Below are 25,000 nucleotides of genomic sequence, written 5' to 3'. Positions count from 1 at the left end.
CCTCTGCCTCATTGTATCATAATTACATAATGCTGCACTTAGGTAAAAAACGTTATAATTCCAAATTTAGGAACTTCCATGTTTTCCCTTCAATTGGATTTTAAGGATTACATGCTCCTTAGAAAAATGCTTTAACCTCATGGCTTTTAAGGCCTTTCAAATTTTTTAACAAGCATACTTGCAAGGCACAAAACCAGGTTAATGTTCTTACTGTAGCTCTTGAAAATTTGACATATTGGGAGTACAACATTTTTAGCAGATAGCAGCAGTAAGCTGAGCATCAGCCTCTGGTCTCCAGCTACCAACACAGCAGCAAGTGTAGCGCTGGCTGTGTGTGGTTTAAGCTCTGCACAACTCTGCAGTCATCGCCTTTGAAGATGTTTTCAGCTCTGCGCTGGGGAACCTTAGAGGCAGGGGAAAGCTCTGTGATTGAAGCCCCAGCGTTCAACCTACATTCCTGGGTAACTGTACAGGACGGATACCAGCTTGGCTTGTTGTGGTGGGGGTGAGTGAAGCGTATGCCTACCTCTGTGTGACACCAGGGAGTAATGCTGGGCATAGTGGGCTTCAAATGGCTTATCGGGCTCAGGATATGGGGTTGGCATGTGCCATTGAGTGAGCCTCCCATGTCTACTTTGGGTTTGTCATACACAACAACACACAAACACAACACACAAAAACAACAAATGGCTTTCCATGTTTCAATGTTTACACCAGCATTGCAAGCTCTATAATAAACCTGAATATGTAGGTTTCACATTTGCTTTGCTTTCCTGCAGCAAGATTGTGAAATGCAAAATGAAGATGTCAGTATTCATACTATGTGCTCCTATTTAAGGACCTCTTCAGAAGTGGCACTGCTGCGTAGTAGAGAAGCGAAGCAAATGAGGAACAATTAGTGCTGAATGTCAAAGAGGCTGGAGAAGACAAGCCACAAGATTTCTTGATTTAAAGCCATTTCTCTCCTAATGATCTTTTTATAGTGAATTTTATCTTACTTTTTTTTGCACTAAAAGGTCAGACCTCTTACATAAAGCACTATTTTTTTTTAAATGCTGCATTGACAAAAGGCTTTTTTGCCATCCCTCCCACTCTCCTCCTCTCAAAGGATGTTTGTGCTCTCTGTCCTCTTTCTCCTGTAGCCCTTTGTTTGTGTGGCTGGCTGATTGTTTTCACCTGCCCACTGACATGATAACTACTCGGTGCCGACTCACTGATGATGGCCTGTTCTATCGACAGCAGCCACTGCTGTTGATGTTGATGGAGTTGCAGTAGCAGCAGATACACTTTGCTCATTTTATTAGGTAGGAGGACACATAATAGGTTTGAAGGCTGCAGATGCGCAATCTTACAATGATTCATCTGGACCGTAAAGCAGAGCAGCTGAAAATCTCCTCAAATGAATTTATGTTGCTTTGTGTTGTATGATCTTATGTTATCTTAATAAAATGAAAGAAATAAGCCAGCACGGTAATTTAATTTGTGCCTGATACAGTCAATAACCTTTCAGAAGCAGAGTGATCTATCTTTTCCTGCTTTGTTCCATGGTGCTGCTGCTATATTTTTGAAATGTCAGAAATTAAGAACATCTTCTCAAATCTGTATCTCATGCAAAAATGTTCATTGTTTTTGCAGGAAAACCAAAATCATCAGCTTAGATCACACATCCAGTTATGATCAACACACTCTTAATGATGTAGAGAATGAACGGGGATGTTGCAGATGAGGACTCTGCTTATCCCATAAAGCAGCGTACCTGCCCGTTGGGCTTGTGTGAGCTTCGAGTAGACGACGTCAGCCGACTCAATCAGTGTTCTGCTGGTTTGAATCATCTAGAAGACAAAGAAGACATGAAGTTAATTTGCATCTGATCACAGCAACATACCGGCGTCATACCTGAAAAGCCTTAAGCACAAGCCCAGCCAAACACAGGTGACCTTTAAAGTATGTACTGTAAATAAAAAGCAAAGAGCAATACCAAGAGAGAAATGCACACAAATAAATTGATGAAGAGGTGTCTATCTTGCCACATTGTTAGTCACTGACAGCAATTATTTGGGCTGAGCTTTTTGCCGCTATGTTTACAGGCACACTAGCAATTCAGCTTAAACACAATTAACGCAATGTAGCTGTCATGTAAATGTCTTTATTTGATTACTGTAATTGAGGTAAGATTATAATCAGAGGAAGCAATTTCTTTCCAATTAATTGGCCATGTAAACAACATAGTTCATTTATTTTGCCTTGTGTACAAGTAAGAGAGAAGCCTAGATAAAATCCACGTGAAAAGCTAAATTATAAGCAGTCTGTTTAGTATTACAGCAATATAAGTCCAGTGTTTGACTCTCTCCAAACAATCTAGACTTAATTAATAATTAATTAATAATCTTAGACTACATAAACTGTATTTAAGCTCTCAGTACATGCAAATAAAATGTCTGCATGTCAAGGAACGTATTATTCCGAGATTCAACGTCCCATTTTCACCTCTACTTTTGCACGTGACCAAAACAACACTGTGTAGTTTGAGCCCTAAACATCATCCCACAGGCTTGAGAGGAGCAGCTGGACCAGCCCTACAGCACTAAGGAGGAAGCTAATGAAGTTTCACACTTCTTGTTAGTAGGGAGACAGGGAGTGGACTCTCATACCGTGTGTGCATGTCCTTTCTTGTTTTGCTATCTACAGTGAGCTCACTTTGGACTGGCCCTTCGTTAAGGCAGAATCTTTGATGCCTAATTCATTAAGTATTTGATGAACCTACAGTACATGTCCAATAATTTCTTCACCAACCCCTAAATGGTTGTGAACTGTGAGTTGTATGCATACTGTATAAGTTGTAGCAATAGTGAAAGTAAGACAGAGAGCAAATCTTTCAGCAAGAAAGAGTCTTAATTGCAACATGTCTTAATGCTGCACTGCATTCTGGTCTTGAAAGTAGCATCTCTGCCTCTACTGTAGTGGCTTTCTTCCAGTGTGACTGTTTTGTGTAGAATGTAGTCAATGTTAGAAATGTATCCCTGTGCAAATAAATAGATGTATATGTACAGTATGTGTGTATATGAGCTGGAAACTGAGTTCCAGTGTGCTGCTGACGCTTTGTTCTGCTCAGGGTAACAATGCTGGCTGGCTGCAGCCCACATGGAGGGGGGGGGACTGAGGACACGCACTGCACACTAATATCCTACAGTAAATGGCCGGGTGTTGGCAGCCATGAAGTCACATGTACTTACACACATGTGCACACACACTGGGTCCTCTGTTCTTGAGAGGGGAGTGTGCCAGTAGGCACAAAACCTCAGCTGACCAGGCCCAAAGCCTCAGGACAAGATCATAGGTTACGTACATACAGTAAATTAGTTTATTAACTTTATGCAATAATATCTCCCTTGAAAACAGCCAACCATTGATATATTATTCCAACATACATGAGCATTTGCATGTGCTGGACAATTAACAGGCCGGGAAAGGTGATAAGACCTGAGAATACATGTTCTAACTACTAAAACCCTAAAATATGGCTTCTGGGCCCGCGCTTCTCTCCATCTTTTTGTGGAGTGGAGCGTGAGAGTTGCTCTGACAGTGCCAAGCCACCTGTCAAGCAGGGCCTCATAAAAGCCCAGGCAGATTCTATTTGGAGCCCCTCGCTGCATCTGTCCTGCCGGAGCACCGACGACCTGAACAGCGTGGACCCAACAACCTTGTTCCTCGCTCATGACCCAATTCACCAGCTCCCAACAAGCCTCACAGGAGGGGAGGAAGAGGGGAGAGGAAGCAGTGGGTGATAAATAATTACAGACAGTCCTCTAAACCCCTTTTTGGGCCGTGCCAATGTCAAGTGGTGAAAAATGCAGTGTTCTTTGTAATAGAGGAGGCAGGGTGGAGAAGGACTTGCTGAATTATACAATGAGTATCTGCAGCTTGACAATCTGACTGGTCAAATAGGTGGTTTTAGCCTTGTTAAGAAGTCTAGTAAAACACATCCAGCTGTGCAAATACGTAAATCAAATGATAAGCAAACTAGCATTAGGGAGTACTTTGGACATCTTCAAGTGATTTGGCATTTTATTTTTACCTGAAGTAGATATTTAGAGAGATGTTACACACTTTAATAAGATTGTTATTGTCTCACATGAAAACTGAATAAGATGCATATTAGTGTGTATGTTTGCGTGGCGTGCAAACTGAATGTGTACTTCAATATTGATTTTTAAAAGGTAATTTCTGAAACATTTGTTCAAAAGATTGCTCATCTGTGTATATCCATATTCAGTCTATCACAACAACAGTATAAAGGTTTGTATTTTTCTGACGGCATCACATACACTCTTTTGTGTATGTGCAGATTATTTACCATGTCATAGGCGTTGAGCACTTTGCGCAGCAGCTCAGGTACAGGACCCTGAGCTTCCATGGTGGGGTAAGTCTCGCTCAGGTCCACTGTTACCTTCAGTGACCGCTCACTGTTCATCAGCCAGGAAGACATCGTCAGGATACACTGCTTCATGTTGGCCGCCGGGGTCAGGCCACAGAGCTCTTTGAAGGACACCATGGCATTCTGGGAAGGCAAACAACCACAGTGAATAAAAACATTTTGGGTATGAACTAGGGCTGTAATTTTTTGTTTGTTATTATCAACCATTACCATATCAACTTGCACAATAAACACATTGTGGAAAACTGTGACAGATTGCAAAAGACACCCAGCGATTCTTTCTAGTGAAAGAGAGTATTAGCAGAAAACTGCACTTGGAAAAGTAACTGTTATTATTTTTATTAAATGGTGCCTTTTGTGTTGGAAGAAATTTCCATTCCGTTTTTTTAATTCAACAAGCATTTTTTTTTATTTCAACAATATACTAAATGTCACAAAAAGGCAGAATTGAGTACATTTTCATATCTATTAATTCAATAGTAATAACATTGTCGCATATTTTCCTCATATTGTGCAGCCCTAGAATGAAAATATAAAAAGGCATAAATAAAAAATAATCAATTCCGCATTTGTGTCAATTAATTAACCCTTGAGTGGTGTTCATATTTTTGTTACACAGTAAATGTTCCCGGGTCTGGTGGACCAACCACATTATTAGGCGTTTAAATCAATACAACCAATGTGTTTTGTATGCAAAAATACATAAGAGATGTTTACTTTCACTCAATTACCAATGATATAGACATCATTTATGGTTCATATTTGCCATTTAACCCCTGTGAGATCGCATTTATTTTGATCAATTTTGTTTTTTGTGAGAAAACATTTATAAAATAGGAAAAAGAAATATAAACATGATTTTTGATAATTTTTGGTGCTTATTTCTAAGAACTTAAACAGGTGAAAGTGCTTAAAATGTAATAATTTTGCAACTTTGTGTGGGAATAGCAGGTGCAGAAAGACAACATAGTTTCATAGCACCGAAAATTAAACACACTCAGGTCCAGTAGACCCAAACACCTCATATGTAATAGTTATGTGTAGGGGGAATGTACCGTGTGCAGTTACTGAAAATAAGTTACTTTTTATGTTCTTGAGCCAAGGCCAATGAGTTTGAGTTAGAAGAAATAATATATAGCATAATTTGTCTTTTAGCAAACATTAAAAATGCATCCTATAGACCCACAAGGATTAACAGATGTTCACTCATTTGAAGTTGCTCTGGGAAGCAGCATCAATTAAACATGTTAATGTATACAGCATAATTAAATGAACATATATATTCGGTATGGCTCTGAACCTCTAAACTGTCACAACAGTAACCAAAGCAACTAAGGCTAATCCCTGTAGCGTTACTGTGCTTGGATTAGATTGTGGCCTTAAAGACAAAAATTGCTCCCACTTCTTGCATATGACCTTGAGTGAGGAGATTTAATATGAGAAGGATCGGGATCCTCCCCTCAGACCAGAAAGGAGGAAAGATAGCAGTGTTTTGTCTTGGTGACACATCTCCCATAACTCCAGTCTGCTCATTCAACAGCCCAGAGGCTCTGGAGCCAAACTTCTGACCACAGCCTGAAGGTCCTAAGTACATTCAGTCACTCATCCTTCTCTCTTTCTTCATTTCTCCTTCTCTTTGCTCTGCCTTCTCTACACATATCTTTGTGTTTATCTTTCGCTGCAAATATCAATCTTAAACTATCAAAAAAGTATTCCCGTTTCTACATGGACCACTGACCATGTTAACTCTTTGCAGCTAGATAAATAAAGAAATCCATCTCAACAAGTCTGGTATTTAATCTAGTACTGATAGCATATCTTATTTTTCATCAGGGGCAGCTGTTGCTCAGTTAGTAGAGCGGGTCTGCCATCAATCACAAAGTTAGTAAATTGAACCTTGAGCTCATACTCTCCACACTGTCCTTAAGACACTGAAGTCAAAAGTGCTCCTAATGTTTTTTTTGTCCAACCTGTAAGAAAAATGTGTTTCTTACACCTTCAGTTTCTTCCAATCAAAAAACCCAATTTGGCATGTTCAGACGGGTAGGATTTGGAACCAAAACAAATAACAGAAGGTGGTTTTTAATTTACTGTCCAGGCAGATTTCTGCACGGCCATCATTGAAGCCTTATACTAACCTGAAATTGGTTAATAGTGTCATGCCTCTTTCCCCCCCCAAATTTGATATTTTTGCAAAAACTCTCACAAAAGAGCAGATGCAATGTTTTTGAGCTACCAGCCGGCTTTCCGGTCCACCAAAGCCAGAGTTTCTGAACGTCTGGGTTAAAAGGCTTTGCAGCAACAAGGCAGCTGCCTTTCACAGTTTTTCATTCTTCTGTCAGCTTGGGAATTTCAGCGACCGAACAAGGCCCACTTTTTCAAATGGCATCCCATTAGTTAGCTTGCTTAAAAGATAGCCAAAAAGGACAGCGTGACAGAGCGAGGTGAGGGACAGTGAAAGAGAAGGTATACTCACTTTCTCTTATTGGAAAACTGGCATCTTACATTCCAGAACTTCTCTGTTACTCAGAGGGTTATTAATTGCTCTGCTGATTGACTTTTACTTCATGTTCCACAAGCTCAGTCTGAACTTGGAAAAACTGCTTTTAGTTTAAGCGAACCTGACTCCTAGAACAAATTACAGCGCTTTCTTTAAGTCAACTGAATTGTGCTTCTTGGACAATTAAGAAATCTGGTTTTAAAGCTGCAAACTTCTACTTGTAACTGCTTCACATAATTGTATTTTTCTTTTGCATCCATATTATTCTAATATTTAACAAATAATTTTCCAATTCTGAATGATTTATTGTCTTCCTATATTTCTTATGATTGTACGTTCTGTGTTGTTGTTCTGTATTTGTCTTTGTAATCTAACTCTATGACAGTGAAAATGAGGGTCGCCCCTCAATATTCTCTTGAGGATAAATTAAGATTAAATGGAAAAAAGAGCAGTTTAGGCGGAGGCACAAAGAACGGAGCCGGAAACTGCTAAGAGTGAGGGTGATGATGAGAAGCATTGGAAACACAATGCAGGTAAGAGAGCGTTAGAGAGAATAAGAGTGCCATTGTTGGTACTTGGTGAGTCCGTCCACACACTTACTACTCTGTAGTGTGGGAACCAGCTGTCTCGCTGGGCTAGACCTCCAGGCAATCCACCCCACCACCCCCTACCCCAGAGGATGTACTGTCACTGCGGGGTCTGACCTTCCTGTAGATGGAGAGGGTGGCCAATGGGATATAGTAGCCATCTGTATGCTGAGCCTCAACCACAGTTAACACCTCTTGGGCCATTGAGCACAGCCACAGGAAGAAACACAATGATGGAAGACGGACAGCTTTGGGGCTCTGATTTAAAACCCGGTGTGTGTGTGTGTGTATGCTTGAAGACTTTGAGCATGTCTCTGTGTGGTCTGAGCCAAAGTTGTTAGCATTTATCATACTTTGAATTATTCCAGGCATGTGTGTATGGGATTACATGTTTTTCGATCATTATTGTGCAATAAAAGCCCTACCGTTTCCAAGCCATGGTGTTAAAAAACACCAATGAGAGGCTTGTGTTTTTAATTACTCCCTTCCCCCACTTTACTCCCCTTCTAACATTCCCCAAATGAGAGCTCCGTGTCCAGTTACAACACTGCTTTTGTTTCTCTCTCTCTCTGGCCCACAGTATTGAGTGGTGGTGAATGTGCCAATGATGGCACACAAACACTGTTCAGCTAATAAAAAGAAACTCCAAGCTGGCAGCTCTCCTCCATCAACACTTAAGGTTCATGGGCAGCAGCATTCCTGAAAGTCTCCCACAGAAATAAACAATTTGTTGACTAGATCCACATTTAAAATATATTGCAAACAAATCATATCTGCCCACTGGTCAATGTTCATGGATCTCCTTTGTCCTTTAATAGTCAAACATACTTATTATTCAAAGCAGACCACCTGGAAGCTTTGCAGTTGGAGAATAAAAGGAGTCTTACAAGAGCTTAGGGAGTTAAAATACCGCTTTTGACACACATCTAACGGGTGTGTGTGCACTGCTTTCATGTATAAGGTTGTATATTATGGCATTACATCTGAGATTTTTGTGAGTAAAAAGGTATTTTTTTTCTCACGTTAATGTCTAATCTTGGCTTCAGGAGTGGCGAAGCTTCCAGAGCTGGTTGTATCCTTGTGGGTTGTTGGCAAACGGTCCTGCTTCTGCCCTCCAGCTCCCTCTAGATAAAAGGCACCAGGCTCCACGCAGCTGGCCTCTACACAGCTTTCACAACTGTCCTTTTTACATTTAAAAAAGCAAAGGCCTTGTTCTTCATTTATAATCTTTAAAGCTTTCCACCAATCTTCACCTCTTTCATTTAATTCATCAACCCTCATCCCTTCATTTTTTTAAAAGAAAACATTTACATTTCAAACGGTTGCGGTGCCAGTGTTGTTTGATCAGGTAAAAAGACACAGATTCACACCCAATTTTATATATACTGTATATATTTGAACAAACATGAGTGCCAGCTGTCACACATGACATGCCTGTGATTATTTTAAATGTAGCATTAATTAGTTAATGGAGTGATTTTTGAGTTATCTGGGTGCTTAGTTGAGTTTTACAGAAAATAGGATGTTTGATAAGTCCGTGTCAGATTCACAAGACTTCAGTGAGCCATATTTAATGTCTTATTAATACAATGTTCCACTGTTGACTCCCACCTGAGCAATTATTAGGACAAAATCATGATAAACTGTTGAGGTATTTATTTGTCACTGATTTAGATTATTCAAACAAGCAATACTGTGATTGGGCCAAATATTATAACCTTTTGCACGTGAGGAAACCCTTGGTGAGGATTGTTCATTATTTGTTTGTATTTACACTCTTATTTCTAATGATTTTACTGAGATTTCCTTCCTTTTATCCCTCTGTGACTTAGGCTGTAATTTGCTCATGTTACTAACTTCTAACATTCCGGATCAATTCACTTCCCGAGCAGAAACAAATTTCTCTCTGTATTAGGGTCTTGGGACAAAAAAATGATGTCCTCTTTTCAGATCATTGCCTATTTCCACAACTGAAAAATGCATGCCACAGGATCCCTAATTGCATATCTGCTTATTTAGTTTGGTCTGTCTTTTGTTTGCTGTGCCATTAGACTGAGGTTACTGCCTATACGGATGATGGATGGACAAACAATGGTATTTATAACTGTTCTGGATACATAAAAAAGGAGTGTCCTACATTAGCTCCTGGAGGAACACATGAATATGTCTGTGTCTTCCATATTTTCCAGCATTGGCTACTCATGAAAACAAGACACCAGGTTACAGGAGATATCAGGTTAAGGCAAGACATTAGAGAGGATAATCAGTATTCAGATTTGTAAACGAAAGTTTTTTGTTATCTTTTGCCCACATGTTTTCTTTTTTTCTTTTCTTTAGATAAGCACATAATTAGCACGTAAATAATCTTGTTTGGTTACATGAAACACTTTCATATACAATTTAAGAAGCACAAACAAATTAATAGCATCTTTCATTTGTTTTTATAATTTTTTTTTTTTAAATAATTCTATTAACATAATTAACATTATGTTGATGGAGTTTTGACAACAATGTGTACATCATTATTATTTTAATATTGTTAGCTTTCAGAAGACAAGAGTCCGCCACTCTAAACTGACAACCAAACAACACCTAGCTAGGTGTTGTAATTTGTAGAATGAACAAATGAGAAAAGCTTCGTATCACACTCTTCAGTCATCTTAAAAAAAAGATACGTGCACTAAAAGACTTCTGCTACTGGTCTTCATCCAAATATACACCGTGGTTACTATCTTAATTTGCTAATCTAGAGGAGTTTTAAAGTAACGGACTAAATGCCTAGCAACCCAGTCCTCTCCCATGGGCAATTATTGTTACTCATTAATGATTACAATATTCATAAACATGATAATTTTGCAGCAATGTCACTTTATTACCATTCTCTTCTACAACATAAATAGAGCACTATTAGCAACAAGCCTCTATCCACAAGAGCATGTGAAATGAGTCCAACCAGAACCAGTTACATCTGTTTTCACCTATAAGCAATAAAAAGGCCATGCAGTTTAATTTGGTGGAAAAGGCAAGTCCATCTTTTCATATCTTCACCTAAAACCCAATATGTAGACAACCATTCAAAGTTAGTACTGTAACATAACGTTAATTCAGAATAACATGTAGATGTGTTGTTAAGCATACCAGGGTCTGTAGAGCATGAACATCAATGATTTTGATGATCCTGCTATCTTTACTATAGCATTGCATTTTCACCCAAACATCTACTGTATGTGCAGAGACTTGAAAATGTTGTATTTGGATCCAAGTGTCTCCAGCAAAGCCTCAAAAGTTGTTTATACCATTAAAAAAATATTGCCAGATTTTCTTAAGAACAGATCTGCAATTTGCCATTGTCACTTACAGACTTATTGTGCACCCAATCTACCTAAACGTAGATCAAGTAGATTAAGATGATAGAGAGAAGTAAGGCAAGGCAGCTAGGCAAGGCAGCTTTATTTGTATAGCACATTTCAGCAACAGGGCAATTCAAAGTGCTGGTGGAGAACCAAATCCACTTCATTGAGTCTCTGTGTTGCCATTGTTTATAAGATAAACAGCATTACTCTGTTGAATTAAAATGATTTTATTTAACTTTTGGACCACCATCACACTAATCAAAAAGTGATCTATGACATTATTTACTTGTTCTGAATGTATCATAAGCATTTCATAAGCATTTCACCAGAATGTAAAAAGTTCTTCAAACAGAACTCATTTCATAAATACTTTAAGTATGTAGTTCCTTACCTGCACATTTTCTCTGAGGTCTGTGGCCTCCCGGAGGGGCTGTGTGGAAGCTCTGAAGAGCTCGTCCACTACTTTGATCCCTGTGGTCTTGGTGGTGGTGTACTCCCGGGCCTTTCTATTCTTCCTGACAGATAGACCCCTCTTATGTGCCTTTCCTCCACCCCGCCTGTTGGTGATGGCTACATGGACAAACAGGGTGGTGTTGGGTAGGAACTCTCCCATCAGTGATTGTAGGGGGACATGTCTATAGCCTGGCTGTAGGCACTCAAATGGGATGGTATACTGGCCAATGAACTCGTCTCCAATGTAGTCGTCATCCAGCACCACAAAGCGCAGTACTGCAAGTTCTGGTAAATTAATCTGGAATTCAAAACTCTCATCAAAAATAGGGTTGTCACCATTCTGGGACACAGTCTTGGTTCTTTGCTCCGCACAGTCAGCTGGAATGCCATGGATCTCCACATATATGTAGGGCTCCACTACATCACCCTTAGCAGCAGAGCCGCGAGGCTTGGGCAGATTCTGCCCACTGATGACCTTAATGTGAAGAAGTTGGGCAGACACCCCTGGCAGCGAGTCCCGAGCATTGGCACTAAAATAGGACACCTCTTCCCTCATGATGGCTGGCCGCAGAACATACCCACAGTTTCCATTCTGCCTGAACCAGCCTAGGTTGAGGTCCATCATCAGCCCTGGTGTTTGGTAGTTCATGGCCACAATCTGGCAGCCACACTTCCAGAAATCCTGGGGGTTCATGTTGCTGGCATCAATTCTCATAGGTGTGGGATATACCCTGGAGAGAAAGCGCTTGTTATAACAGACAAATTCCTCTGGGAACTCATTGGCAAACCTGTTTGCATCAACCTCATTGAAGGAGCATATCTCCCAGAATTTTTGGTCTCTCTTAGAGATCTCAAAGTCCCTAAACTGGACTGACTTGCAGAGAGATACAAGATCAGAGAGCTCCCTACACAGTCTGAGTCTTCTGTAGCTTAGGCCATTTAGCTGGTCCTTCTCATCAGCTCCCACTCTTCGAGACATTTCCAGACCCTCTTCCTCATCTGTCACATCACCCTCATCAGTGCAGTTGGGTGGTAGCCTCTTTCCCTTAATGAGGATTTTACATTTGAGTTTCTCAGGGGAGGGTAGGTAGTTTTCCTCCTTGAATGGGGGTTCAACATACAGCTTGTCCCCAAGAATCTTCTTCATATGCTGTGCTATGACCCTCTGCTGGGGGATTGAGCAGTGGGTCACTAGACAGAGAATCAGGGGATACTCTGAGCTTTCAAAAGCATATTGGTTTATAATGTCCAGGACTTTAGAGAAAGCTAGATGTGAGGCTACAGAACTACCCACGTACACCACTGGTTCATTATCAGGGCCATCCCATACAATAACCTCAACGCTGCGACAGCCCATTCTTAGAGCTCGGATGTAGCTGCTGATGTCTGACGAACCCCAGAAATGGTCTTCCAGAAGTGAGGCATTATGTGACGAGTTGATGTAATAGTGGGACAGAGGCTGGTTCATATCTTGGCACACACGTTTGTGCTGAGGGTCAAAGATGTGGCATTCAGATGAGAGGAGGTAGTGTGTAAACCCATCAATGGAGAGGTAGGCCCTCTCCCTACCTTCGGCAGATGGCTCAAATTTCTGAACAATATCCCTGCACATGTCCTCCGTTACACCTTCCACACCCTGCTCCACCTCCACGAATAGCATCAGATCTTTACTGTCCAGATACTCCTTGTTACTGGAGAACTGTACCAGTAGGAAGAAGATCTCTGGCCGTGTGCAGAGCTCACAGTAGGCCTCCACAAACGTGTCCATGTTAATTCCCTCTCCATATTGGTCTTTAGCTTTCTGGAGTTCCTTGAACTTCAGCTCTATCCTAGACTCTTTCATTCCAGGGTTGAGCCCCTTGATGATCTGGGTGGCCCTGAAAAGGTCTATGTGTCCTTCCTTTTCCATATCTGCAAGTTCAAACACTGAGCCAATCCAAGACGTTCGTAGACTCGGTTGACTGGGTTCTACCATGTCTACAGTGTGCCGGCCATAAGACACCAGATACCTCAGGCCCATCACCCAGGTGCTGACAACATCTGCTGTACTGGCTACCAAATCTAAGGACTCATAGTTATCCCCATAGATGATTGAGAAGGCACATTCATCAGGGAACTGATCTGAGAGACCATTGCTGCGCAAAACTGGTGTTTTCTTTCCCAAACGGACCTCCTTAATGCCCTTGATCTCTAGTTTGGCCTTTTCCGAATCCTTTTTTGATGGCTCCCAACGAAGCCAGTGCATGTCTGGATCCAGCAGGAAGTAGCGGTTGTACATGCGTGAGTTAGAGCGCACCTTCTTCATCTCACAACCCTCCATCATAAAGGCCATGCAAGCAGCTGTGCTGTTGATCTTGCGGTCATTCGGCATTGAGCTGAAGGACACCGTTTTCTTCCTCACCTGCCTCTGTTTGGAACCATCCTGGAAACAGAATGGGATGGGGGAGGGTTGGGGCAGAGAAAATGTATTGGTTACACTTTGTATCTATATTCAGAAAATAAACAGTAAACACCACAGTAAGATTATGATTAGCTGAGTTAACACATTTATCATTGAGTGGATTTACACATAGATGCACATCTAACCAAAAAGAAAAATCCTAAATCTAAACACAAGCTGTTACGCTGGACATGATATCCGGGAGTGGAACTGGCATCCCTCCAGCTACCAGTCCACACTCTGTACTGTATTTTGGTCCGTACGGGGACTTGAACCACAACCCTTTCAGTCCCCTACCCAACTCCCTACAGACTGAGCTACTGTCACCCCTAAAGTAACTTAATGTGAAGGCAAAGTAACTGCTGGGGTTTTCCCTTGAGATGCAGTAAAGCATAAGGTCAGTTTCTTTTTTGGACTACTTGCTGTAATGATAGGGTACAGAACTTGAGATACAATTTTGGCTTGGCTGAAGTCAGAATGATTTCATCCCTCAAACAAAGTTGAGGGCTTAAAATTTGGTTTCAAATTACCTTTTAACTGCAAATGAGATGTGGTTAAATAATTATCCTGTGGGCAACCTCTCATAAATACATTTCTTGCCAGCCAATTCCAAAGACATTACAATGTTTGTTAAAGCTCTGTGGAGACTATCTCTCTATAACCGAGGTAAAAGCCAAACTTGTGAAAGTAGTGAAACAGATGCGTCACACACCACCTGCCATGACATGGCTAAACTTTTTCAGCTTTTAGGTCATGAGCCTAGCTGGCAGAAAGCAGACATACAGCACTGCCCTATTTCCCTACAAGGCTGTGGTTAGCTAGAAAGCCTGAATGCAGATGGCCTGGTTATAGGCTTGGAAAATAGGCTTGTTGAATAATGCAAACCACAGAGAAAAGCACAGTAAAGTCAAAACTAAACCAATGCACAAATTACTTTTACATATTAACTATTCTAGACACAAAGCCTTTGAGAGTGTCATTGTTGAAACTCAGACAAAAGGACAAATTAGTTTTAAAATTATTTTGTGAAAACATCTATTACCACACTCACGTGTCAGTGGTGATTCTTGATTACTACAATTGAAATGAAACCCATGTAACCAAAACCACCTAATCTCAATTCTCCTTGTTCCATGTCTGTTGATCGTTTTTAGTTTGAAGAGAGAAAGCTAGAAAGAACAGAGGACCCCAGGGCTATGGAGGAGTCAGTATGTCTTTCCCCCAAGACAGTGACTGCCTGTACAGGTGTGATGGATTTCTTCTGAGCATGAGTTTAACTGTAGTCGGAATGAAAAGCCTCAGGAACATCCATCTTTCATCTGATGGTCAGAGGCAGATGACGCCCGGCACCTCATCACGATTAATGAGCACCACTTGATGCAAAGCTGAAGATATGACATGATGATCGCTCTCTGGTTTTGCCCTTGTTTTACGACCTCTCTCTTACCCCTACACATAAGTACTCAATGTCATAATTTAAAAAAGAAACTGTAATATATGACAAAAAATTACAAATCATTCTTTAATGTCAATGAAATACCTTTTGGAAATTATAGATTCACTGTTCTTACACGAGATAGTGTGCTGTGGCCCGATGCTGGGACCACCCATGTCAAAATGGTTGTTCACAATATGTTAAAATAGAGTTCTTCAAGCATTTAATTTTGCCTCCTTGAGAAACACTTGCATGCAATTGCCCTGAGAGCTAGTGCTAAGACCAACAGGCACATGGTTATGCATGTGCTCTTGCCTGGACTGTGAGGGTAAGGAGGGTATAACACAATTCCAACTCTTTCAAAGAGGTAACCTTGAAATACAATTAACTGGTAACACTTGATTGAATGGTTAATGAATTATCATGTAGTACTTCATGAACAGTATCAGTAATAAAGGATTAATAGTATCTCATTCATGACTTATTGCATGAACAATGGGTTAATTAATGCATTGTGTATGTGACCTGGTCCAGCTTTAAAATTGATTTTAAAGATGGACCAGGCAAGCTTTTCATTTGAAGGGCCACAAACATGATGAAGTAATGAAGAAGTCATGTTTAGTTAATCATAATTCAACGATACAACTCTCTAGAATATATGTACAATATGGTAGGTCAGTTTTATGAAGAAGACAAACATTATTAATACATTAGAAATCATGATGATTCAAATACCTCAAGTGGTGCATTAATTAACATTTGGTTCCTGCATTAAGTCAAGCATGAGATAGTATAAATCCTTGTACATTACGGATAGTTCATGAAGTACTACATAAGTAAATTCAGGGTTTTATTTATGCATGAAGTCATGCATGAATTCATGATAATTCATGTACCATGCTGTAAGTGTTACCAAATAACTTGTCAACCACTTTCCATGAAAGGCAGGCAGACCACAGAAGTGATGCTAAACCTATCTTTTTTAATTTTATAAAATTATAATAATAATATACTTAAAATAATAATTTACCTGTACGTCCGAGATAAATCTTGAGGCCGTAATCACAAGATTACATTTAAACTTGCATGTCATCCTCCTTTATTTCACTAGTCTGCTACAACTTTTTAAACAGTTTGTCTCTCATCTGGTTTGCTCTTCTGCTCTTTGCAAAAGTCAACCAGATGGGAGTCTACACTGACTGGGGTATTAGGGATATGTGAAGAAAATACCATGAGACAGAAAGCAGACTGAGCAAGTGGCATCTGTTGGAGTGGGAGATCTGTTCAAGTCTGATTGTTTCCAGGTTTTCTTTAGGGAAGTGCTGTAGCCACAGAGAGTCAAAGAGTGCAAGGGTAATCTTGTGTCCCATTAACATGCTGTTACAATTAGCTGGACAGCCGAGTAGGATGACATGCTCCAGTCTCTCAATCAAAACCAATAGTCACAATGTGTCTATTAGGGGTCATTTCATACACTATTGAAACTGAATTCTGTTTATTAAATTTAAATGAAAACTCATAAGCCGGGTGACCTAAAGGTAAAGAAATAATGAGTTCTCTGTTCAATGTGTGCTTTGTGGATGTATGCCTAAATAAAAGTTAGGGCCGAAAAAGAGAAACAAAGCACAATACATTTTCAATTCTAATTTCGTAAAAATTTTGATTTCCTTTTAACAAGTCTTTTTTATCTTTTTATATGCAACTGTCTTCCCCCCTTGATCAGCCATGGTTTTGTTGCACTCTCTCACCATTTATTCACTGCCCCTGGGGCCTTGTGTATGTGTGTATGCTTAAGTGCTTCTGGCTTGGCTGCCTGTTGCTGCTGTTGCTGTAGTGATGTGGGGGTATTTCGGTAGTCCTCCACACCTCCCCCATCCCCTTTTCCTGTGGTGACACTGACTGCCCCGGGCTGGGTCAAACACTCCCTGATGGAAGGGTGAAGCTACTGGGGACGGGGCAGGCTGTGATACGAGTCCGTACACATCCTCTGGGCAGGGGTATGTCGCACCCGCTCTACCGCCCGTCACAGTTGTCACACCCTGATGCTGAGTGCCATGAGTAGTACAACATGGGGAACTTAACTCCAGGGAGGCAATTAATGCAACATGACCATGTTGCCCGTTACACTGCAGTACCCCACTGAGTGAAGTATGCCAAAACAATACCTCTTTAAAATGGTACTGCAGGGCATACTGGACTGGCTTTTTTTATAGACTTCCTACCTTTGAATAATATAATAATCATTATATTTCAAATAGTCAGTATGTCAGACTCGTTTCAGGTGAGGGTTGGCCTCCACCAGGGCTGCACTTTGTCACCAATCCTGTTTGTAGTATTTATGGACAGGATATCAAAGCGTAGTCAGGGTGGGGAGGGGTTGCAGTTCAGTGGGCTGGGGATCTCATCACTGCTCTTTGCAAATGATGTGGTCCTGATGGCATCACAGGCCTCGTGTGAAACGGCTGGAATGAGGATCAGCACCTATAAATCTGAGGCCATGGTTCTCAGCAGTAAACCGATGGAGTGCCTTCTCCAGGTAGGGAATGCGTCCTTACGTTAAAGAGTTTAAATACCTTGAGGTCTTGTTTGCGAGTGAGGGGACAACGGAAGATTGGTCGGAGAATCTGCGCAGCGGGTGCGGTATTACGTTCAATTTATTTCACCGTTGTGATGAAAAGAGAGCTGAGCCAGAAGGCAAATCTCTGGATCTCCCGATCTATCAGTTTTCGTTCCTACCCTCACCTATGGTCATGAAGGCTGGGTCATGACCAAAAGACTTAAATCCAGGGTACAAGAAATTGGTTTCCTTAGAAGAGTGGCTGACGTTTCCATTTGACATAGGGTGAGAAGCACAGTCATCCATGAGGACCTCGGAGTAAAGACGATGCTCCTTCGCATCGAAAAGAGCCAGTTGAGGTGGTTTGAGCATTTGGTAAGGATGCCCCTGGGCGCCTCCCTTGGGAGGTGTTCCAGGCACGTCCAGCTGGGAGGAGAAGACCCAGGACTAGGTGGAGGGATTATATCTCCAACCTGGCCTAGGAACGCCTTGTGATCCCCCAGTCGGAGCTTGTTAATGTGACTTGGGAAAGAGAAGTTTGGGGTCCCCTGCTGGAGCTGCTCCCTCCTTGACCTGACACCGGATAAGCGGGTGTAGTGGACAGATATTTTTCCAATTTTATGGTTCTATCATCTTCAAAAAAACAATATACATCTGGTTGGTTTCCCTTACTCCCCCGGTCTGCTATGTGTCTTGGAATGCAGCACTATCAGAAACTAATGCATGCTACATATCCGGAGAGCGTGTATGTTTATGTGGGTGCAACACAAGCGCCCCAAGAAAAAACTCAGGGCTTTCTCTGCTGCCTGGTCTTTTATTATGTCAGAAAGCACAAGCAAGACTAAAAAGTCTTCATACTCAGACTCAAAAATACATTGTTCTGCAGCTCAACATTTGAAGGTTACATTAAAAAAAGGGTATGTGTCTCAGCCACTAGACTCTCATAGGCTAGTATGAGCAGAGTGCTGAGCCGTTCAACCTGATTTTGAACACATGGAGGATTAATCTCTCCCCTAAAGGTCTTCCTGTGGGACTCTGGGCATGCCGCCTCTTTCACTACCCACTGCCCCAGTTCCTCCCCATCCCACCAAACCTCAAGCCATCCCACTTTTTTTGTCAGGCCTGGGCTGGCTAGCTGCCACTCTCTACTCCTCACTCCTATCATATCTCAACTCTAAAAAGGGGTCTGCGGAAAGTAGTCCGGCATGGCTCAGTTCCTCTCGCCCACAGAGCTACTGTGTAATTTGTGTGTGTGCAATGTGAATCGGTAAATAAGGCAACAGGGAACGTGGGTAACGGGGAATGAAGACAGAACAGAGCAGAGCCCTCTTGACGTGCTCGCCAAGATGTGAGTCATAGTTTGTGTGTTGCGTTTGCCTGAATGTGTGCTGGGGAATCATAGGATCAATGTCCACACACATATAGAACACCCTGACAGACAGCTTGTCACAGCTAAGCCACATTACACATCAAATGCACATATTGATGTTGATGTCAAACACTCAGCAATCAACCACACACAGACAGAATTTGTGTAGCCAATTACCTAGTCTCTGATATTACAGTCAAGGCAAAAATATCTTCCCCATCAAATTATCGATAGTAGCTGTCGTTTTTGGAAGTGTTGCATCTCTGGACAAAAAATGAAGCAATAATTCACTGTCTTTATACAAATACTAATCTTATGCAAATGTATTCCTTGAATACCCACAAACAAGATAGGACAAGGTTATCCCAAATGCAACAAGTGATGAATGAGGAATTAATTACTGCATAGTAAGGTTGGGCTGTAATATGGTAAACCGCGGGGTCTTAAAAATAGCAATGGTATCAGTTTCAATACAGCCATTAAAAAAACACAATGCACTTATATAGGAGACAATGATTAAATATTAAATATAATTTGTTTAATGCCTAAAAATGCTTGTGTGATTGACATTGTCAGTGTGGAGGAGAAAGAGAGGGTGGGGGGTGATCTGATAATTATTGTCTTTTTTGGAGCAATACCAACCCTGTTTCCTGCAGAACCAGTAGGAGAGTTTTGGCTCTTTATGGGCTTTTGCCTTGGAGGATTTCACAGCTCAGTAAACCCTGCTGTGCTGTGCTTGGATGAGGTAGGTGGAAGGTCATCATCAGTGCACCCCCCACCCCCCTCTCCCTTCCCGTCCTCAAGTCTAGGCTGCTCACCATTACCCCAAGGCACCACACTTCCAACATCCAAGATGGTTACACAAACTGACATCTAAATCCTGTCTCACAGAGCTTAGGGCAGACATAACTCTGGCTCTAACAGACTCTACTCCCTAAATCTGGGAGCAAAGAGGCATCCATAGAGAGAAAGAACAAGAGAGAAGTAAAGATGTATGCTGACACTGTGTATATGCAAGAGGGAGAAATAGAAGGAGCGATTGACAGAAATTGAGAAAGAGAACAAGTTTGATGAGCTTAAAAATCAACTTAATTTGTTTAGATATTTTGGCAATGCTGTGCAACCTCAATGCCAATCAAGCAAATTAAATCAAATTGAAAAGCTAAATTATCATAAGGGGGAAAGAGAGAGACGAGGGATGGCGAGATAAATAAAATGTCAGTAACGTTTTGCCTTAGCATTATGGCATTTTTGATCGGTCATGCTCAGAAAGTCTTTTCAAATTGAATACAGATTTTGGAAATAGGAGAGACGAGGGAGGGATGGAGAGAATAAAGAGAGAACTTGGGCCTTTCACCATTTGTCAATCTAATCTGTCATGTGGGCGTCTTTTTTAATTTTCAGAGCGGTACTTTCAGCGGCACATCATGCAACTCTCTCAGAACACAAAGATAATGTGCGAATAGGCCGGAAAATAAAAAGGTCTGAGAGGGGAGGCAAGAGTGTACAAATGGATTTAAATTTTAATCCAGGTGGTCCATTGTGCACACTTTGGATGTAAAGCCCAAGCTCTGCTGTTAACACTCTTTCCGTGGAAATTCCCCAGAGAACTGTGAACAAGTTAAAGATCACCAAACAGTCTCACTAATCACTGACCCACAGAGCTATTGAGCTGTGGGACCACAGAAAAAAAGCACGATGTGCTGCCACCCAGCTTAGATAATTTAGTCACAAAGCATTTGTGTTTAGAAGTGCATTTTTTCTTACTATCAGTCATGAGACCACTCAATTAGAGCCCGACCGATATATCGGCAGGCCAATGTTATTGGCCGATATTAGGCATTTCCCGAACTAATCGGTATTGGCATTTATAATGGCAATACCGATAGTTCTTAATATTCATTCATCCGAATCATTTATAATGACAAATAAATGATCCTGTTAAATGAATATTTAAAAAATAAAATAAAAATGAACATCAACCACGTTATGAGTGTTTTTATATACACTTTATTTATCAGAACTTTAATATATTTTGATGTTCCTCTGTTCTGTTGTGACAAAAAAAAAACAAATTATCATATTACTTTAACTCATGAATAACTACAATTAACTAATGTTAGTGAATTCTGTTTAAGTTTTGTTTCGTTTTTCTGGATGATTTCTTTTTATATACAGTATATTGGCCGATATATCGTCATATCGGATTTGTTATTAATCAAATATTTGTATCAATAACAGCCTTAAAAATCCTTCATGGGTCAGGATCTACATTCAATATATTCAGTATGGCACGTCTACAGGTTAGGTCATAAAGCATAACACACCTTTCCGAGTTTAACGCACATTTGAATGCACCCACGCACATACACATGCACACCACGTCAGGCTCTCCTGTGGTTTCTCCATAACATCGCCCCTTGTTTTCCCCAGCTGCTTTCCTTATGCTTTCCATCTACTCCCGTCACCAGTGGGGCCAATTATTTCCAGCAGAACCTATTTCATAAGCTCACTTCTGATGAGTTTACGCGTGTTCATGTTTGCATGCTTGTTGCTAAGCATGGGGGAGAGAGTCAGACAGGGAGAGAGAGTCTCTTATCTTTTTCAGGGTCAAGTCACATCCAGTTTAAGATTCCCTCACAGTCAGATTCCTGTCTTATCGGTCTGTGGTTGTCCTCTTCCATTTAGGCAAGGTGTCCTCTGTCAATCTCAGCTCCCACTCACTCTAAGTGATTGTGTCTGTCAGGTCATGTTGGTAATTCTGTAGAAGCTGTGTCAAATAATAACACAATAATCCTGGTCTGTGGGAGGGGGGGAGACACAGGAGAGGTTGTTTGTCCCTGGATTCCCTTACAATCTCCTGCTGAATGTACTCTCCACTGTTTTCCCTGGTTAAGCGGAGGTTGTTGGAAGGTTGTTTCATCAGCTCATATTCATGCTTTCTATTTCCTCACTTTACTATGCCAACTATGTACAAGCTCTGTGCCCCAATTTAACTAATATGTCTGAGTGTCCCAGAACAGAATCTGCCAAGACTACAAGGTTTGATTCTCACTGGAGCCACTTACACATCTAAAAATGCATGTACCGGTGCTGTCAGGAACTTTGGATGAAAATGTTCAAAAATGGCCCACTGCTGCTGTCAGATGAAAATCTGCATCTCCTAAAGCAGAGCCAGAGAGGGGGGGGTCGCGAGTTGATTTCCAGAAATAAAATAAAAATTTAAAAACGATTAGAAATAGCATAAAACTAGTGGCTAAATTTAAAATAAAACCAAGCAACTAAATAAAAAGGGAACAGCTGTTTTGATTTTCTTTCTTTCCGAGTAGCGGTCTCCAACATTAACACTACAACTGCCGGGATTCCAAAAGTACTGGAACCGCAAGATTCTAAACTCTATAATCTGTCATGATAAACACCTAATTGCAATTTTAATGCAGGTACTGTGTTAGGATATCTTTAGAAAAACGAAATAACACCAAAATGTACAATTTAACGTGTTTAATTATACACTTGAGTTGCCCAGGTGCTTCAATAACTCATATCATGGCATAGTAAAACGTAATTATTCCATTCACATCTGAAAAATATGGTATGTAAACATGCAAATAACACCTAAAAGTATTTTCTTTGAACATTTATAACCTAACGTAACCTGTCACTGCCTCCGTGTTGGTGTCTGCTGTGGTGCGCATTGCTCCTCGGACCGCGTCCCCCCCACCCCGGTGCTCGGACCGCGCACCCGCTCCCTTTCCTCCTCTAAACTCGTGTCTCAGCTCCTCTGCCAGTTGCTGCCTGAACTTCCTCCAGACAATGTCCCTGCTGGTGCCCTCCTTGGAGAGGATGTGTGTGATTCCAGCCAGTTTGAGGATGTATAAAGTTGTATAAACACGTAGGCAGCCCCCGGCCATCTAGCTCCGTGTCCCGCTCCTTCCACAGAGCGAGCGCCCGGCGCTGCCTTCTGGTCCAGAGCGGAGTCCATCCCCGCCGTACTCATGGTGGTAGCAGCGTTACCAACCCGGGCTTTACCTTCGCCCCATCGCTGATGCCCACAGTTGTTACTCCAGACCGATTAAAACCAACACCACGAAATACCGAATACTGTATGGCCGAAATAGGTAAAAGGGATTTTTCTTTTTTTTGGCCTAGTGTGTAATGTATATAAATACTATTTTAAATTAAAATATAGAGCTTTTTAACTTGCTGTGCTCCAAACATACTGCACATCCACCTCATTAGGTGAGATTAAGTTCAAATTAAAAGTAATGAGTAAATTACTGTAGAATAATGTCATGGCTGTTGTGTTATTTTGTGTCGTCAATATGCTCATGTTTGGATACGCCTGTAGTGCGTGCGCGGTTGCGCGCAATGTTTATAGGGGGGGGGGGGGGGGGGGGTCGCGAGGACACTTGCACCGTTACTTTGGGGGTCGCGGGCTGAAAGTTTTGGGAACCCCTGTCCTAAAGCATCCAAAGGTTTTCACTACTTAAAGCTACATTCTGGACCTTTTGCACATTGGTGTTTTAATCTGTCAGTGAGACTGACAAGACGTAGTTTGAAAGTTTTTTCAATACTAAAGGCACCAAAGGGACAATATAGGTCAGATGACTATTTGCTTAGCTTATGTGTGGAAGAAATTAGTTTATTATTTGGGTTTTTAGGTGTGGGCAGTCACTGAAAAAGATGATAAAATCAACTTGATTTTACAAGCTGATACTATTGTCTCGGTTCGGAATAGGATGCTCTTGTCTCTTGCATCACTTATTTTGGTGAGTGTCTCAAGTTATGTTCTTAGTAAACTAACACATGATTTTGTTGCCTAATCGATTAGTTGATTTAATCGACTGTAATATGTAAAACTGAGTTTCTCCACAAAGAATCATGCAAAAGATCACTTTAGATCTTATGTTTACCAGAGATTTGCTCATAAGGTTATTGGAAATAATTCATTCAGCATGAAAGAAGCATCAAAAATAATCAACTAAGATCAAAACAACCAATTACACGATTAATCGAGTGAGAGGGGGCAGCCCCAAATATTTTCATGAGCCAAACACTAATTGAATGTCACAGCATATGGACAACTGTGTCTCCTTCCAACTCCACTAAAATCATGGGAGTCAATAAAATTGGAGTTACTGGGATTTTATCTAACAGCCTTATGCTGCGCCTAGTCCCTGACAGCTACTGCTACAGAAGGCACTCATCAACTCCTATCAGACATAACTACCGGTGTGTTTAATACTCCCTCGTGGTCGGCATTGCTTTAATTATACAGTGTTGTCTGATCTCAAAACATTCCTCTCATCACCACAGTGTTTTCTCATTTCCCCAGAAGGTTTTCAGCCACAGGCACTAGATCCGTTTGTCAAAGATGTGGAGGATGTGACATGAAAGGGTGTTTTCCACCCGATGATGACCAATGAAAGGATAATAGTTGACACTAGCTTTGACGCTTGTGTCCCATCATCAGTCCTATCCTTTCTCTCTATTCCTTGTCCTTTTTACTCTATCACTATTGTTTGCTCTCCCACTTTGTCTTTCTCTTTGTCACTAAATCAATCAATTTCTTTTTTCCTGTCTTTTTCCTGTCTTCTGTCTCTGTCTATTTGCTTACATACATCCCTTCATATAGCAGCAATAAAGAGATGAGATTGATACTGGGAAATAATTAAGGTATAACTAGCAGTGTGATGAATGTTTCTACCCTTTGGGAAATTATACATGACTTCCTCAGTAACATCTGACAGAGGCAGCTGTTTTGAACCGCTCATAATGGATCATCTGCCTAAGCTTTGGTCGCAACAAAAGGGGAAGCCAGAAGAATCCTTATGGACACACGGACACACACACACACGGACACACACACAC

General features: G+C 41.1%; 1 protein-coding gene across 2 annotated transcripts in view; it reads right to left on the bottom strand.

Moving 5' to 3' along the window:
* plcl5 (phospholipase C like 5) overlaps nucleotides 1-25,000 on the bottom strand; it is a 67,295-nt gene that overhangs the window by 14,897 nt on the left and 27,398 nt on the right. The window contains exons 2-5 of one of the 2 annotated variants that reach the window (XM_032537944.1): nucleotides 15,678-15,683; nucleotides 11,267-13,752; nucleotides 4,355-4,558; nucleotides 1,757-1,832 (exon numbers count right to left, since the gene is read on the bottom strand). In XM_032537944.1, coding sequence (XP_032393835.1) covers nucleotides 1,757-1,832; nucleotides 4,355-4,558; nucleotides 11,267-13,752; nucleotides 15,678-15,681 — 2,770 coding nt within the window. In that variant the 5' untranslated portion in view covers nucleotides 15,682-15,683. The remainder of the gene's footprint in view (nucleotides 1-1,756; nucleotides 1,833-4,354; nucleotides 4,559-11,266; nucleotides 13,753-15,677; nucleotides 15,684-25,000) is intronic. The other variant, XM_032537943.1, reaches the window with a different exon arrangement.

Source organism: Etheostoma spectabile, chromosome 15 (genome assembly GCF_008692095.1).
Source record: "Etheostoma spectabile isolate EspeVRDwgs_2016 chromosome 15, UIUC_Espe_1.0, whole genome shotgun sequence".
Classification (NCBI taxonomy): Eukaryota; Metazoa; Chordata; class Actinopteri; order Perciformes; family Percidae; genus Etheostoma; species Etheostoma spectabile.
The sequence above is the reverse complement of the archived record's forward strand: the minus strand, read 5'-3'. Positions and strand labels throughout refer to the sequence as shown.